The sequence below is a fragment of the Manis pentadactyla genome, chromosome 14 (genome assembly GCF_030020395.1).
Source record: "Manis pentadactyla isolate mManPen7 chromosome 14, mManPen7.hap1, whole genome shotgun sequence".
In the NCBI taxonomy this organism is placed as follows: domain Eukaryota; kingdom Metazoa; phylum Chordata; class Mammalia; order Pholidota; family Manidae; genus Manis; species Manis pentadactyla.
This window is the reverse complement of record NC_080032.1, coordinates 90,723,413-90,741,036: the sequence shown is the minus strand read 5'-3', so window position 1 is coordinate 90,741,036 and position 17,624 is coordinate 90,723,413. Positions and strand designations below refer to the sequence as shown.

Here is a 17,624-nt window from a genome sequence, read left to right as displayed (position 1 = left end):
ATGGGAGCGGTAGTTCAAAGAAGCAGAGATAAAGAGGATCCCTTGCACCAAGTCCCATACGTCCTCTATTTCCAACTTCAAAGACACCTCATTTTTACCAGAAATCTTTAGGGTCTATGACTGTGGAAAATGCCCAATAAGCAGCCTTCACCAAATAACAATAAAAACTCTAAATACATTACCTAAAAATATATACTGGGTCCTTCCTTGCTGACTAAATGCACCTAAATTCCAATGAATTTAAATGTTTTTTCTTCCTTTTCCAACTTCCCATAATCACTTTTTTGAGGGGGAGGGGGAACAAAAGATTCACAGTAGTGATACACTTTATCAGTCATAGTGAGTTTCACACATGCCCTACTAAGAAAATACTGAATCTACAACACAGTGGAGGTAAGATTATAAAAGATGCTCTTCCTTAGAAACAGACATGCTTTGTTAACAGCTAAGTTAGAAAAGGTAAATGCAAACAAGAACATTGTTGGAAGTTATAGTTAAGTTCTTAGTGTGTATCTGCAGAAATCTGCATTCTCAGTGAACTATGTTGAAAAGAGATTTATTTCTACTTTGGGGCAAATTTAAGCTGTTTGAAACATGGTTTCTAAGACACAACACATAGCTGAGTTCTGATTGGTCTTTGAACTTCTCCACTTTCTACTCCTCTGGCAAATCTACATGCCCTTTAAGACAGAACAGAATATCAGAAGATAACAAAATCAGGTTTGTTCAAGATTGAAGGACACAGTTCATAAAATTAAATTTAAAATGCATATCTGAATAATTTATTTAGATACAGTTTTTATTGATCTCCATATTACTTTTATTTTCTTTCCTTAAATAAGGAGAGTAATCTCTGTTTATCAATCCTGTTCAGTAATTCACAAACTCAGTGTTGTATTTTATTTCCTTATTCGCTACAATTTTGAAGCATTCTTTCACTTAACCTCAAGTGAGTCATAAAAGGCCTCTTAAAAGAAGTGATCTGCATGGTGGATACTAACTACAGAACACATGAGAGTACTGATTCAATTTAAGTGATAAATGTAAACTCTATTGGTGTAAGTTAAGGGAGAGCTATCTAGACCAAAGGAAAAAAGTGGAATAAATTCACAATGCAGCTGAAGAGTCACTATGGTGGCTGCAACTCTACAATTAAGTTTCTTAACTATTCTAAAGGTAGGTAGGTACATGTAAAAAAAAAATTAATATTTTGTGAAAACTGTAATACATTGTTTTATAAATAAAATTTTTAAGGTTCAAGATTTCACCTCCTTTCTAAAAAATCAAGTTTTATAATGGAAACATCAAGTTAACCTTGACTATAGCTGTACTGTTGGCATCAGTAAGCTAAAACAAACTTCCTCAAATAAGTGTTTGAAATATTTACCAAAATCTCCATATCAAAGCTTCAGTTTTTTAATGGAAATAAGAAGTGCAAATTGTCTCCCAATCTTAGAACCAAAACAGAAAAAATAAAATTCACTGAGTAAACATGGCACACCCTGGGTACAGACAGACTGGAGCATAAATTTAACCATAATGTAAAGTCCAATAATATTTTAATTTCTTAAAATCACTTGTGACTAACTGAATTCATAATAGACTGATGAAATATTACTGACCACATGTCAGGATACTTTTTTTGTCCAATTAACAAATGCCCCTAAACCAATTTAGGTTTTTAGCACTTTAGTTTCTACATCTACAAAATGTGAGGAATTATACCGTATACTTTCATACTTTCAGGGATATTCCAATAATAAACATTTGTGGAACACATTGAGATGTACATGCCAAGAAACGAACTAAGTGAAAACAAATATATAGGTGATTAATAGCCAACTTTTAATAAAGTACTTTTACACATGGTCAGTAGGCACTTAAGTTTTAAAAGAATCAAATACCAATTTTAAAACAAATAATTAACTGCATTTTCAATTTTAGACTTTGAGAAATTTGTGTAGATAATCTACAGCTGAATAAATGGGTTTGATACAATCAAGCGAACTTTTTGAGACCATGAAACTCAAGTCTTTATATTTAATCACTGTCTATGTTTGTATCAAAACAACCATAAAAATGTTAGAATATATTCATGGCCAGCATACTAGTTTGTTCTTCTTTTCTAAATGTCTGTAAATACCATGCACACGCAGGTATACCATAAATACTAGGCTATGGCCATCCACCCAATTAATAATGAAGTTACAGAGGAATGCCAGCAAATATTAAACTCGCAGAGTAAATGAGAATACATGTAATGACAGTCTTGCAATAGGCCACATGAAAAAGCAGTTCATACTTAAAAAAAATTATTTGACCTATGATTTATAAAACACACTGTATTATCTGTTCATCAGAAAGCATGTATCAAGGAGGAAACTTACAAAGTCACTTGATTATTATTTCTTACTAATGAAGAGGCACTCTCAGGGTTAAGCAACAGAACTACTGTGAAAACTTGGAATCCTATATGCTAGTTCAGATTTTTCAGAGGATGGTGTAAACCCAGCATAATACATGTCCTCTAACTGTGCAATATTACACCACTATGGGAAAAAAAAAATCTTTCAAGATTGGTAGAACCCAATTTTTGACCAGCACATTTCTTTTGAATTTCTTTACAAGCCATGCAAATCTTCACATGGTTTTATTTTCCAAAACAAATGCTTCAACTTTTTTCCTAGTAGCCTAGCTACAACCCTACAAAAACAAACCTGGAGAGTGACATATGGAGGAAAAACAAGTTTAGCTAAGGACATAGTTCAAAAAGTAGCTGCAAACAAGAGCATGAAATTCAAACTGATCTGAGAACAATGTAGAGTCGCAAACAACCTTGAAACTACACAGTTTAAAATTTTAACTACAAGCAATGGATGACAAATCCCAAGATAAAAATCACAACTGAAAAAGTCTTTATGTAACTTGCAAAAAACTGGAATTTGGAATTCGAAACTTTTAATTGATTATGCTAAAAAAAACCCTCTTAAAATGAATGTAAATTCTTCAGAAAAACACACATCTCGTGAACCATATATATCATACATGGTCCTTCTGGGTATTAAATTTCAATCAATTGATCTGTCCAATAAATAACAGGCCTAACTTTAAAATGTGCATTTTAAACAGTCCAAATAATTCAAACTGATTACCAGAAAACCAGTGTATGTATTAGTCTTCCTTTCAACATTATAAATGGAAATGAGCAAGTGAATATCACCATAAATACAAAATTCTCTACTCACCACTCACAACATTACTAAGTCAACAGGTTTGGAGGTTAATCTTGTTTTACTTTGTTCTTTGAGTCCTTTTTAAATTTAAAAGTGTACTCTGACATACATGCCATCACACACACACACACCAGATTAACAACTAACCATACTTAAATATTTTCTAGACTTGTGTGTAACTCAGTAACTACCCACAAAGTTCTATGAACTCTTCAGCTCCAGCCCGCAGTCTCACTCTAAGACAGCCAATAGGAAGTACACCTGTGCAATTACTGCGTTTCCTATTTCAGAACGCGGAGCATAACAGAATACCCACATGTGGATACTGCATTTGGAGCAATGATAAATGCCAACCTCATGTTATACAGAAGTCACACTATCTAAAAAAGGCCATCCTTTCCCAGGATTACCAAAAAACAATAAATAAGAAGAGCATTATTTTAGCTTTAAATACCCACTACCCAGTAAGGACCCTGTACGGTTAAGTAAACATTAAAGATAAAAGACGACCTCACAATAAAAGTATAGGATGAAAATATTCCTAGGAGAAAAGCTGGGGGAGAAAAATAAAGCTGGGTCACAAAATATATGATCTAAACTCTGTCACCTACAAATTGAATAGAAAATTTACCTCATGAAATACTCAAAAAAGGGGAAGAATGAAAGAAAACCCACATCATAATATTCCATTCCATAGTATCCTGAGTTTTCCTAAATACATAATAATCCTTTTGAACTTTCTAAATTACTGGAAAATTAAAAAATAAAAAATTATTCCAACCTCAACCTAAATTAGCACCAACATGTTGTGCTGTGTATAAACACAACAGAGAAACTATTCGGTGGTTTTATTATTTAAAAATCCACACAAGAGGTTTTATCATTTAAAAATCTGAAAGTCAGAATTTGAAAAGGCAAAAGCAGTTTCCAAAACAAAGGAAAAAATGTCCTAAGGGATACAAAGTTTCATTAACTCTCTCGACTCCTCGACGAAGCTTCGTCTTTCTGCCCCTCGGTGGGTACCGTGCACCCAAAAACAGGGCCATAAAGGGTGTGCACCAAGAGGGGGGTGGGTGTCAGTTGCAAGGGTTCTGCCTGGAAATGTAAACAATCCCGACCGAGGCCGCGAAAACATTCCCCTTCCTCCCACCTCCCCTCCTGGACAGGGCACGTTCCGCAGCCTGACAGCGGACTGGGTTTCGGGGCTGCTCGGGGTGCGAGGTTCGGTTCGCGTGCTGCTGTGTGGTTTCGCGGTGTGTGTCTGCCCTGCGCGGAGAACGCATCTCCCCGAAAGCCCCGCATTCCCGGCACCGCGGAGGAGTCGCTGCTACTCACCGCAAGTAATACTGTTTCAAGGCAAAGGCAGCGTTGGAGCAACTTCTGGGAAAGTTGAACTCCTCCACGATTTCTCCCCACTGGTTCTTCTCCGAAACCTGCGAAGGCACAGCCGCGGCGGCGTGAGCGAGCGCGGAGCGCGGCCCCCGGCCCGCCTGCCCCCGCCCGCCCCCCGGCCCCGGGGCGCAGCCCGGCCCCGGGGCGCAGCCCGCCGACCTCCGGGTCCCCGCCAGCCGCGCTCCGCGCCCGGGCCCGCCGGGGGCCGCCGGAGTGGGGGCGGCGGGGTTTGTTTTGTTTTTGAAGCCCGGACAATAACCAATCGCAAGTGCCTCTGTCGCCCCCTTTTAAATCTCAACGCGGTCCGTTTACACTAAAAAAAGTTCAAAAGGATCAATACTGCTCCGGACAGCGCCGTCCGCGGGCGCCGGGGGGGCCGGGGCCGGGGCCGAGAGCGCTCCTCGCCCAGGTCCGCCGTCTCCATAGGCCCCTCTTTGAGGCCTACAGCTCCTGCCTAGCCTTGAAGCCTAAGATGGCTATTTGGAGACGGGTCCCGGTTTCTTTTGTTAGCTGCCGAGACCCGGGGCGGCGGGCCGAGCCTGGGCCCCGCCGCCGGGATCGCCCCGCGGCCGATTATCGATGGGAAACCCGCCCGCGCTGACTCGGAGTTGCACGAAAACTGCTCTCGGAGTGCGAGCCCCGCGGCTCCGCCGGGGCTGAGCCGCAGCCGCGGCAGCGCCGGCGGGAGGACGGCGGGCTCGGGCGCGGGGCGCCGCACCCCCGCCGCGCCGCGCGGACCCCGCGGCCGGTGGGGCACCGGGGGGCGCGGGCCGCCCGCCGACCCCGCGCCGCGCGCACGCGAGCCACCAGGCCACAGGCGGCCGCGCCGTCCGCCGCGGGCCACCGGCTGCGAGCGCCGGGAACGCCTTCGCCCCCGCGGCACCCCCCGCGCCGGGCGCCCGCGCCGGGGCCGCGGGACACTTTCCGGAGGAGGCCGGCGGGAGGGAAATACAAATTAAAACTTCCCCTCACCTTCGCGAAGCCGCCCAAAGTAGTGACTCGGGTGTAGAGCCCGTGCAGGTCCAGCGCCTTCCCGGCCACCGCGGGGACCTTCTGAAACGGCGACCTGCGGGAGAGAAAGCCCGCACTTGTGACCGGGACGCGGCCGCCGGCGGGAGCCCCTCCGCCCGCGCCGGCGCTGCCCCCGCGCCGCCCTCACCCTCGGCTGTGGTGGAACTGCCGCAGCTCGTCCAGGAACGCGAGCCCCTTTCTCCGCTCGTCCGGAGGCGCCTTCCCCGTCGAGTTTGCCATCACGTCCCCCCGGCGGTGCTCAGAAGGCCCCGATGGCGGTCCAGAAGCGGCCCCCGCTCCCCGCGCCTCCTACCAGCGCCCGGAGCCCATTCCTCGGCCGGCGGCGGCGGGGCTCAGTCATGGGCCGGCGGCGGCGGCGGCGGCGGCGGCGGCGCAGGAGGGAGGAGGGAGGGGGGAGGAGGGGAAGGAGCGGCGGAGGCCGGGGCAGCGCAGGCGAGGAGGGAGGGGGGTTTCTGAAAAAGTTTAAAGAAATCGGAGCGAAACTAGAGGGGCAGGCGGCGGCCGGGTCGGCGCGAAGCCGCGGGGCGAGCGCGGCCCCCGCCCTCCGGCCCTCCTCCTCCCGCGGCCCGGCTCTCGCCCGCCTCTCGGCGTCGCCGGCCGCCGCGGCCGGGCCTGGGGACGCGAGTCCGCGCGGGGCTGCCGCCGGGGGCGCGCGAGCGGGCGAGGGGCGCGGCGGGCCGGCGCCGAGGGGCCGCGGCGGCCGGAGGCCGGGAGCTGCGGCGGTCGCGGCGGCGGGGCTGGGGCAGGCGGGGCCGGGCGGGGAGGGAGGTCTGTGTGGTGGTTGTGGAGAGCGGGTAGACCGCGTGTGTTCCGGCCGCGGCCCCGCGGGGCCCCCGCGCACATTCACGCGTGGCCTCGGCCGCGCGGCCGGGCCATCCCCGGGCAGAAAGCAGCGGCGGCAGCCGAGCCGCGGCGCGCCGCCCGCCCGCTTCCTTCCCCGCCAGCCTCCCTCTGCCGCCGCCGGCGCCGCCACGGCCGGGGAGCCAGTGCGCGCAGCGCCCCCCGAGGGCCAGCCGCGGCACTGCGCCCGGCTCTACTCCGCCCCGGCTGCTCCTCGCGGGGAACAATAGGCTCGCTCGCCGGGCTTAGGGCTCCTCTGCAATGTGCCGCGCGTTTCACACGCACACAAAGCCGGCGGAAAGGGGGGCGGCGCGGGGAAACGGCCACTACCGGTTGTTCCAGGGTTAGGGGTGGAGGCGATGTTCGTGGCCGCGGCCGGCTGCGGACAGGGCCGCGTCGGAGGCCCGGCGGCCCGGCAGCTCGGCTGCGGCTCCCCGGAGGGACGGGGAGCTCGGAAAGGCAGCTCCTCACGCTACGCGCCATTCGCAGATCGGAATAAAGCCGATCCGTTACCTTTCGTTTGTTGAGGGCCTAAAGGAACCGGCTCTTCTGAGCCCTGTTGCTAGTGTGTTGGGGCCTGGTGAGCACATTTCCCTGGAATTAACCACAAACTTTATCGAACTGTAAATTATTAAATAGAGTGCGGGCCGCCTGCCGGGGGTGCGTGGAAATGAGCTACTCCTGATGCAGCCTCGCTGGGGTCACATCACACGAGATTGCCGGGCTCGATTACGCAAACTGTAATTAAACGGCATGGGAACCAGTCTTTGGAATCCTGACAGTAATAATTAACGTTTTTATTTCTATGCTGGGGCATCTTAAGGCTAGATGCGCTTCAGAGGAATGCCGGGTAAAACCTTGCGTTCGGCCTTGGCTAACCGCGGCCCGGCCGCACGCGCTCCGGACGTTAGAGAGGATGCCGGCCGGCCGAGGTCGCCCTCGCAGGCGGCACAGCGCGCCCCTGGCTGCTCGGGCTCCTTGGCGCCCCGCTCCCCAGGCCAGGAGGGCCGCTGCGAGCAGGCCGCAGGCTACGCAAGGTCACAGGCCGGGGCCGCGGGGAAACCGGATTCGGTGGTGACCAAATTATGTAATGCAGCCCACAAGCTTCCGGTGCTCGCTCCAGGAAACGGACTGATTTCCCAGGTAAAGTTTGTCTCTCCAGCGGGGTCGGAATGAGGCTGTGGCTCGGAAGTCCACACGGCCGGGCCAGCTAGGGCCTAGGGAGCGTGTGGAGGCAGAGGCCGGCCGGCGAGGGAAGCCGGGCGATGGGCGGGCGGCGCGGCGAGCAGGTCATCTGTCCCTTCCCCCGCCGCCGCCGCCGCTTAGGGGTGGTGGAGAAATGGGCCGCAGCGCCGCCCGGCCCGGGCCGTGCGGATTCCCTAAACGAGGCACTTGCGCACAGCCCCTTACGTAACTGTCAGTGCCGGGGATTCCCTAGAGGGGGTCATCCTATTCAACCATTACACGCGCCGGCTCCTGCTGCCGCGCCGCCGCCGCCTCACAAAATGGCGGCGCCCACAGAGGAGACGGCGGCCGCCGCCTCGGCCCCATTTTGTGGGCGGTGAGAGATCTGTCGGCACAGGATCCCTCCGCGGAGGACGCCGGCGCGCCGGGAGCCCGAGGGATGGAGCCGAGGGGATCTCCTGCGACGGAGAGCAACGGTGCCTTTCTGCGGAAGGCCGGCGAAGGGAAGAAGGGCCTGCCGCGGCGCTGGCCGCCCTCGCACGCTCCCGACCGCGGCCGGGAGAGCCGGGGGCGCCGGGGGCCGGGCCACCCCCGGGCCCTGTACTGCGCTGCGGATGGCGTGGGGAGCGGGGCCCTGGGGCCGCACTCCGCCGCGGCTGACCTGTCGTCCCATTTCCATTCTAAGGGCGGAATGCAGGGGTGACGCTGTGCATGCAGTTTTAGGGCGATTGTCACTTCCAGGCCCCCGACCGCTTGCTGGTAGCGGGTTTGTGCGCCTGCCTACATGCGTGCGCACGATGGTGGGCCTTGCCTTTCCGCAAACGGATCACAGGCTAAAGACCTGGAGGGTAAAACTAACGTTTTAATGCCTTTAAAACAGATCTAAGATGTGATATATCACTGGAGAATTGACTCTAAAGAAAACAATTCCTTTTCTTCAGAAGAAGCTGTCATCGTCAAAATGGAGCCCTAAAGTATCTCTGATGGATAGAATTTAAATTCATAACGCTTATACGCTTTGTATGTGCGTTAGGCCAAGAAAAAAGACTTTAAACTTGATGTTTATCAGATAATTCCATGGTTCAACTTCCCAAGGCTGGAAAAATGTAGGTAAGCTATGACCGGTATTGCTTGTAAGAGGAATGTAAAGGTTTAAGGAAAAAGGAGATTGAGCTGATGCAACTTGTCTGGGTTGCACGAATAATTCACTTCCAGTGTTTTTGTCTAGCCTAGGCCGTCGTTTGTAGTGCCTGCCTTTCTGCGAGGTGTTTCGTTCGGTTGGCTGTGACCCTCACATTCCTCTCGGGTGCAGAACTGCATCTTCTGCGCGGTATTCCTGGCCGGGCGACAGCTTCTGCCCGGCTGCGCCTGTGACGGGCCTCACACTCGGTAACTGGTTGCCAGTGAGCCGGCCTCTCGTGCACGAAGCCCCTAGGTGAGCACCCAGGAACCCAGGCAAAGTTCTTCACGGTGCTGCCCTCCCAGGAACCCCAGCGCGATGCTGCGTTTCTTTGTACCATAGTCCATTTCCTGTAGTGGGCAGCACAGAGCAGGTGGATCCTGGAAGGGAATCTGCTGGAGATGCTCTAATTTGATAAGGTACGAATAGAATGCAGTTCATCGTTTTCAGCATCAGTGGAAAATTGTTCTATAAAAAAGTTACGTGTTCTGATGACACATGTTGACAAAGCCTTTTTTGATGTGAAAAAATGCAAAGCGCTGTTTTTAGTGGTAACTAACCCTGAACACTATTTTTAGAGGTTTCTGTTATTTCATATGAATCTGATCCTTCTCATCAGTTTTAATAGTATTATTCAAGAAATAGTGATGTTTAAAATTACTCATTCAAGTGAACAAACTACCAGATTTTAAATCAAAGATGTCGAGTGTGTTATTACAACGGCTGAAATAGCCTAATTGAGGAATTGGTATGTCGATTCATTGGAGAAGTTTTTGGATTTTAGGTTATAAGGTTTAAAAGAATTGGTTGAACAGAGCTATTGAACTTCAATTTTTATTTCTTCAAAGTTGATCAAACTTAAGAAGAAGAAAACTTGGGACTTGCTGCTCTCTGGCCAGTGCCTTTTTATGTGGGCCGACTGGTCTGTCTTGAGCTTTTGATTACAATGTGGAATCATAGATGAGGTATTTTCCTTCAGATGGTGACCCTTAAGAAGTACTGGAAATCAAGCTTTTAAAAAGTGGGGAAATAGTTCATTCTACTGCAGAATGGGGTTGTAATGTAGGGTTCTGAATCTGCAGTTGACAAGTTTCATAATAGGCTTGCCCCTGAAGGTCTGATAAAGTTTGGGGGATTTGTTGTTTCTTTTCTATAGATAATTTAGGTTTTGCTTTTTATGTAAATCTGGTGCAATTTATTTTTTAAAAAGTGAGTGATAATTTTCAACCAAACATGACTTTTTAATAAGACAATAACCAAGAAATTACATTTTAGGCAGTTACTAATATTCTTTGGAAAGGCATTCCCCAAAATGCCTTTGACAGAGAGTTGGGCTCATTAGGTGTTGAGGTCAGTTAATCTAACCTTGAATTTTTAAAATTGTTCTGGGTTTAAGGTGCTACATTTGTGCATTCTTATTTTATTTCATCTGTTTTGTTCATTGAAAATGAGCAGTAGTCCCCAAACTGCCCATTGCAGTACCATCACAGTTTATAGCAGTTTAACTCTTTGTTTTTTAGTATTTAATAACTTGTGAAAACTAGGAGAGCTTAAATACTAAACCAAAGACATATTTATTTTTATCAATACAGATTATTAAATTACTGTGTAAATGTTTGTTGACTGCTTACCTTGGGCAAAAGGGGAGGGAAGAGAAATTGACTTGACCCTCCAGTACTAGATTTTTGTCAAAGTGTTAGCTTGAAAAGATTATAATGATCTATTCAGACCATAGGGTTCTTACTTTTTAATACGTAAGTAGGATATTTAACACAGAGTTAAATTCAAAATTCTATTTAGAATAGAGACAAATACAATTATGTACAAAACAGCGTTGCATTAATGTTTGGATCAATGTAGAATTAGTGTTACTCAAAGTGCTGTGAAAATATTAAAAACAGCATTTCAATCACATTCTTTGAAATCTCAGATCCACAAAAAATATGATTCCAATAATTAACTTTTTAATTATGGTATGGCAAGGGGATGTTGTTCAGTGAATGTAAAAAATATACTACTGAGAGAACAAACAGGAATTGTTTTAATGAATTTTGATTTTCTGTTTCAATTTTTTGGTACATTGACTCTTCTGATACTGTACTTTGCTATTAATTAAAAAAAATTAAACTCCAAAGACACATTAATTCTGTAGTTAATGCAGGTTTAATTCTTCACTAGTTGTGAAGCTTAAGGAGTTGGCATTCTTGTTGGCAAAACAACAAAATAGGAATTAAGCCAAAATGCAAAACTGTGTAATAATTAGGTTCCATAAAAGTATATTCAGTTTTTCCTTTGGAACTACATGAGTCAGAGTCGTACTGACTTAATAATAATTTAATTTACTTAGCTTTTGTTTTTCTCTGAAAACATACCATGAGCTGTTCATATTAAGCATCAAAATTGAAAGTCAACCAGGGCCAAAGTAAACGGCTGGAGCTTATTGCTCTACATCATCCAACAGTCAGTTCTGATCAGTGATTCAGTGTCAACGATTGTTTAGAAGCGCCCTGGTTCTTTGACATGATTTGTAGTATGTAGAAATCAGAAGCAGTCTAAAATGATCTTTGTGTAATAATGTGCATAGGAAATACAGTTCTTCAGGGCGTACAAAATAACTGACAATATTTTGCAGTTAACTACAGTGCTTTCAGGTATTTTAAGTAAAGATAAAAATTACAAGTATTGTGCTACATTTTTATAACCAAATTTCCCTCTTAATAATGCTAATATTAACAATAGTTAGCTATTAAGTCATTGATAGCCTAAATAAGAATATAGGTCCTGTTCTAATATATGTTAATTTTATCCGTGTTTAAAGACAGATTGCTTCAGGGTTTATCCGGTTAAATGAGGGTCCTCCTGGTTCTCTGGAAACATGAACGTTTTCCTGTCTTCAGGGTATGAGGAATTTGCTCTCTTCCCACTGGACTGAATACATCCTTAATGTTGCCGTTCGCTGACCTCAGTTGTTTTTTCTGCTCCATAAAGTTGGGGCCACCTAAAACAATAGTAATAGCACGGCTACACCACCCTGGGTAGCTTTGTGCCTGCTGCAGATGCTCCCCTTCCTGCCTTCCTGTTCTCAATGTCAATTTCTGAAGCGACACTTGAAGTAATAGTGTATTCCCAGCCAGATAACAAGAGTTACCTGTGGGCTCTTCATGGGGTGCAGGGAGTCCCCCAACTGCGTGACACAAGCTGCATTCACTGTGTTCTGCTAGGGCGATCACTTCCACAGCCGGGGCGTTTGAAGGACCCTGTGGTGCCCAGACAGTGAGAGCTGTTTGCTGAAGACACGTGGTAAGTTTGGAGGGTCACTTTTGGTGGCTGCTTTTCATTCTGTGTGTTTTTGGCCTCTAGGGAGGGGCATTTTGAAACAAGGACTATAATTTCAGTTCATTAAATTCTAACAATTAGCGAACAAGTGGAAAATCTGTTCCTAAATAACTATGATAGATCTAAGTTTAAATACATTTAACTATTTTCCAGTTTGTCCTCTGTTGAAAATGTATGGATGAGAGATTCAGTTAATTCAAAATAGGCCCCAAACACAACTCCTCAATATTGGGACTGCCTAGGCACAGAGACGAGCTTGTTTCCATTCTGTGCACAGTAGTGTATGCTTTGCGTTCCTGGGTGACACTGATCAGGGTGTTTCCACGGGTGTGGGTGGATCACGCTGCCATCTTCCTGTCCTCCTCTGCTCACCTGCTCTGCTGCCCTTTGCTGCAGTGTCTGAGGCAGGCTCCAGCGGTTGGCCCAGACCTTGCTTTGTAGATCTGTTAGCGCATCTGTCTTCAGCAAGCAGAGCTAACGGTGTTCACACCTGCGGAGGTGGTTGCCCTAGAAGAACCCAGTGAATGCATATTGTGTCACACGATTGGTGGACTCCCTGAACACCGTAAATAGCTGCTTTGTCTCACAGCAGCAGCTTCTTGAAGCTTATCCATGGGCCTGATGAGTAAAAATTCCAACTTTTAAGTATACTAGTACAAAAGACTGCAGTTCAGCATGGCCTTCTTAAAAATGCTGAGCTACTTCAGTCCTAAACTGTACATATAACAAACTGCTCAGTGAATATTGGTAATACATTACTCATTTCTGTGCCCCTTCTTTTGTATGTAGATCCTTATATGCATAATTACTATTGTTCAAAATTCGATGCATTGTCAATGAGGGAGGGGAACAGTTAGCACCATCATGTTTTACATGTGTTAACATTGAGATTTTGGTCCACTGCCTACTGAACCAGAGGGAAAGGGCATATTTGAGAGAAAACACGTGCTTTACTCAGACCCAGTAATTAGGCTGAGAGATACATTCAGCTCATTTTTAAAAGGTAAACATTTTACAGTAGGCCTCCCGGCTCACAGATCAGTGCCTTTTCTACTAAACATTCTTTCTGTCTTGCTAATAAAATCCAATTTCCAGAATCATAGTTGCTAAGCAAATATGCGTAAAACCATACATTTATGTGAATCATTTATTATTTAAAGAGTAGTACATAAAAGTTTAACCAGAAGTTATTAATTAGGGAAGGTGACAAAATAAGCAAAATAAAAATGGAATTATGGTAGAATAAGCTTAAGCCTTTTCTTTAGGGAATTACTGAGAAAACTGATCTCAGGAGGTCTGAGACTTCGTAGGCAATACTTTATCACAAATTAGAATATGCAGGGAAGCCTTTACCACTTACTCATAGACTTTTTTTGCCAAAGTATACTATCTACTAACCAGAGAACAATTGAATGAGTCTTCTAAGGCTACAGCTTATATAACATATTTATAAATATTACTGCAACGTAAGGGCTAACAATTTTAGCCTTCCTGCAGTACCTTCTCCAATTTTATTCCTGCTAAATCCCCTACAGGAGGTGACCAGCCCATGTAAATAGGTCCTTGCTCAGACTGGAGCAGCTTGACAAATTCTTACGACAGAGTTTGGATGGCGAGGAGCAGGGAGGCATCATTTCTGGTAGTGAGAGCATGTGTCCTTTCTTCCAGGCTCTGTGAACTCTGAGCCATGTGAGCCTGTAGGACCTAGTGCCATGACCATCCTCAGCAGACGGAGAGATGTAGGCTTACTGTTGCCTTAGTGTGGTGATTGTATAGCTCTGAGATTGTGTATTAACTCAGGAAATGTTTTCCCTGAACCACCGTTCTTCACAGATGGGACTGTTTACCCCAGGGAAGTATGGGAAGATGTAGGACCAAGAGTGCCTGAGCTTGGCCCATGACGTACTTACCTTTGCCAGCTGCCACTCTCTCAAAGTCACAAGTTACAGCTGGAGGTTTCACCCAGAGTCAAATGCCAGGTTGTACTTGATACAGCTGGAATAAGCAGCTTGCTTCCCATTAGCAGTACAAGAATTTAAGGGGCATCAGTTGCTAAACATAAGGCAGGTGCCCCCATATTTTCCCACTGATTTTATCATGAGAAACCACTGCCAGATACCAAACATTAAAAGAGCTTTTTAGCCTCTAGCTGTCCAAACATTCCACATGTTATTCAGGTAAAAGACCTTGGTGTCATGGGAGTTTCTCCTTTAGTGTTTTGTGGTACCGGAGAACAAACCCAGCATTTAAGGAATGTACTGTTACTGTATCTTTTAGTTTATGTAGCCAAGACTGTGAGAGCAGTAAGTAGGTATAGGTCCGTGATTTTTAGTAAAGTTAGTTTTACTCAGTCTTTGGTAGTAGCTGCTCCTCACCTGTGACTGAGACTCAGTAACAGAACCAGGAAGGTCTGCAGCAAACAGTAGCCCTCAGAGTGCTTGTGCAGTGCCATGCACAGTCACTCCAGTGGCAGTCACCTGCCAGTCTTTGATGAAAGAGACCAGCAGGCCTGGTTTTTTGTGTGACTGACAGGTCTCAAATAAGGATTTATTTCCCAAGAAGAAAAGTAAGTAAATAGGTCCATTGCAGAAGGATTTCAGAACCGTAAATCTGTCTTAAAGTTTCTGTAGTCTTAGGACCTAGAGCCGAAGGTGGCTGGGACCAAGCCTCTAAGGTGTGAAAGCAAAAGTTGAGCTACCCTTCAGGAGGCGGGTGTGATCTAAGAGCTGTGAAATAAAGTCCTTCCGACTGAAGCAACTTCAGCGCTGTCTTCTAGAGATTTTGTTTCATGATAGATTCTTGGAGCAGCTCTTGAAGGTCTGGGGACATGTCTGAAACATGAGGTTGAATTTTTCTGACTAGAAGGCTAGGGTTAGAATAGAAAGTCCACCGCTGTCCAGATCGACTGAGCACTGCCAGGAGCGATATCTAAGCTGCCGTCGCTAGCCGGTGATCCCCGCGGGCAGCTTCCAAGAACCTGTCTTCTACACGCTGTGTCTACAAAAAACCAAAAATTGAGAATAAATTGTTTGGTGAGTGGAATATCTTCTCAAACATAAAGTACAGACCTAAGACAGAGACCTTTGTACCTGACAAACAGTCAGGAAGACTTGAAAAGGTCCCCTTTCGGTCCAGGCTGTATCTTCCACTAATGAACATAGATAAAGTTAGGGTGGTAGTTACCTGGACATCTCAGACCATTAATATTTTGTGAGTTTAAAAAATGCAGTCTGATTACTGAAGATTAAGAAAAATGGGCTGTGTGTCTTGTCAAGTTGATTCAGTTTCTTTAGAATCCCATCTAGAAATTACACTCTCCCTGTTGTTCCTAGAGGGAGGTAGAGCAAAAGCTTTTAAAAGTTTGTAGGACTTTATGGACTTTTATAATCTATTTGAAAAAACTGTAGTTACTGATTAATATCAATAGACAAAACTGTTATTACTAGGTCTCAGCAATAAAGACTTTTGCCAAGTCATTATGTCAACTCTCACCTATGAGTATGTTTCTACCTTCATTTAAAAACTACGCATAATTACTAAGATATATTCTTATGAGCAGCATGTACAAAATACTAACGAATATTTGAAGAGAGCTCCTAGGGGAATGATTTTATTTCATTTATTTATTCTATTTTGTTGTTTAGTTTGCCTTCTGACCATGAAGAGGAGTGACATCTGAATGAGTTATTGGAGGAAGCCAGCTGGTTAACAAAGATAAGAGCAGCGATGCCTGGGAGCCAGACGTTGCCACAGCCTTAGTTTAGTGAGAGTAGCAGCGGTCTGTGACGCCACAGCTCGAGAGCCGGTAAGGACCCCTGGGTGTTCAGCCCCAGAGTGCGGAACCACGAGGACCACACAAAAGCTTAGGAGAATTGGTGCCTCTGACTTGAGAAGTAAGAGTGTCATCTCAGGAGAGGGCAGCACTCGCCACCTGGGAAGGTACAGAAAACAGCTTTGCTGCTTTGCGTGGAGGCAGCCTGCATTTCAGAGAGTGGCTTAGCTGTTTGTTCTCTGAGCTTCCAGGCCCCTCTTTACACACAAGTGTTGTTCTGTTTTAGTCGTGGCACGTACTGTTTATTAAAACAGGGTGAAATAGTGAAAACTTTCTTTAAATAAGAAATCATGACCAAAGATGTGTGCCCATATAGTTATAAGAAAAGGGATGTGCCAATGACTTTTCTCAGCTTAACAAACAAATTTGCAAAGAAACTTTTCAGAAATCAGAATGTTACTTCAAATATTATGAACAAAGCACAACTTACCAAGTCAACCAGTCAGAATCACAGGTGATAAAAGTTAGGTTATTTTCACAGGACACAGCAACGCTCATGTCCAGGTGTCTAATGAGTACTTTTTAAAACAATAATATTTGCAAAGACAGTTTTACCATGCGGAATAGAGTCATATCTGCTTTTCTGTATCTGAAGGGAAGAGGGTACATTTTCCCCCTTTAATTTTACTAGTATTTTTTTTTTTTTTAACTAGCAATTAGAAGTACTACATACTGGAATTCCATTAGCATCAAGAGAGAAGAGCAGGCACAAACTTAAAATTCAGAAAAGGGCAGAAAGATAATGTTAACAAATGGAATACGGCACATGTCATATCTTGCCTCTAAGTGCAATTAAGAATATAAGTAAAATTTATCACAGTTTAAGTATGTTTGTTTAAAACAGTCTAAACAGTATGTTCACATAAAGTAGATCTTAGTAAAAGGGTCATGTATTTAAATCACCTGTACTTAAATTTGTATAGATATTTTTAGTCTTTATAAAACATAGTTTATAATTAACAGCTAGTTTTCTGTGCTTTGGGAAAGCTGTCTTTCTGTTATTCTCCCCCGACTCCTTAGCCCCATTCTTCAACATAGTTTTCTAATTCCAAGGAATTTGCAAACTTGCTGTGTCTTTCATGTATTTTTGAAAATCTGAAAAATGTTAAAAGTTTGTGTTTTCAGTGCCTTAGGAAAGATATAGGAATACATTTTTTCAATTGTGTGCCCAAGTCAGCATTTCACAAAGTGTTCTGTGATCTGTTCATAGGTGTTAGGTGAAAAAAATGTAGTTACATGATTTTTGGAAATGCTAAGTCAAACAAAATTAAAATTCTTTCCTATAAGTCTTCTCAAAACCTTTAATATTCCTCTGTGTTATCATCTGTATATATGCTATTTTCCAAATATACCTGGCCTTCTGATAAGAGTGGTGTTCCTTGGAAAATACTGGTATGTACCAATCTAGACGTTGTTCAGAATTGAACACATATGTCTAAAACAAAAGGTTCCCAGTACTTTACTAGAGTGTGAGTTCCTTGAAGGCAAAGAACTCCTACTTACTTTCTGTAATTCCATATTGTATATGACCATTACAGTTCTCAGTATTTATTATTGAATAAGTTAATGTAAGTCTATGTTATAGCTAACTCTT

The 17,624-nt window shown here is 45.2% G+C and overlaps 2 protein-coding genes across 25 annotated transcripts in view; one reads left to right on the top strand and one right to left on the bottom strand.

Moving 5' to 3' along the window:
* The window catches only part of ARID2 (AT-rich interaction domain 2), a 164,879-nt gene extending 158,911 nt beyond the window's left edge, over nt 1-5,968 (bottom strand). The window contains exons 1-3 of one of the 2 annotated variants that reach the window (XM_036889222.2): nt 5,785-5,968; nt 5,598-5,691; nt 4,569-4,666 (exon numbers count right to left, since the gene is read on the bottom strand). In XM_036889222.2, coding sequence (XP_036745117.2) covers nt 4,569-4,666; nt 5,598-5,691; nt 5,785-5,876 — 284 coding nt within the window. In that variant the 5' untranslated portion in view covers nt 5,877-5,968. Of the gene's footprint in view, nt 1-4,568; nt 4,667-4,965; nt 5,452-5,597; nt 5,692-5,784 lie in introns of those variants that run through there. The other variant, XM_036889224.2, reaches the window with a different exon arrangement.
* The window catches only part of LOC130680652 (spidroin-2-like), a 140,933-nt gene continuing 129,217 nt past the window's right edge, over nt 5,909-17,624 (top strand). For 6 of the 23 annotated variants that reach the window (XM_057491693.1, XM_057491694.1, XM_057491683.1 and 3 more), the window contains exon 1: nt 5,909-7,640. In XM_057491693.1, the coding sequence (XP_057347676.1) occupies nt 5,909-6,727 (819 nt within the window). In that variant the 3' untranslated portion in view covers nt 6,728-7,640. Of the gene's footprint in view, nt 7,641-8,182; nt 8,793-9,123; nt 9,282-12,083; nt 12,163-17,624 lie in introns of those variants that run through there. The other 17 variants (XM_057491689.1, XM_057491692.1, XM_057491681.1 and 14 more) reach the window with 8 other exon arrangements.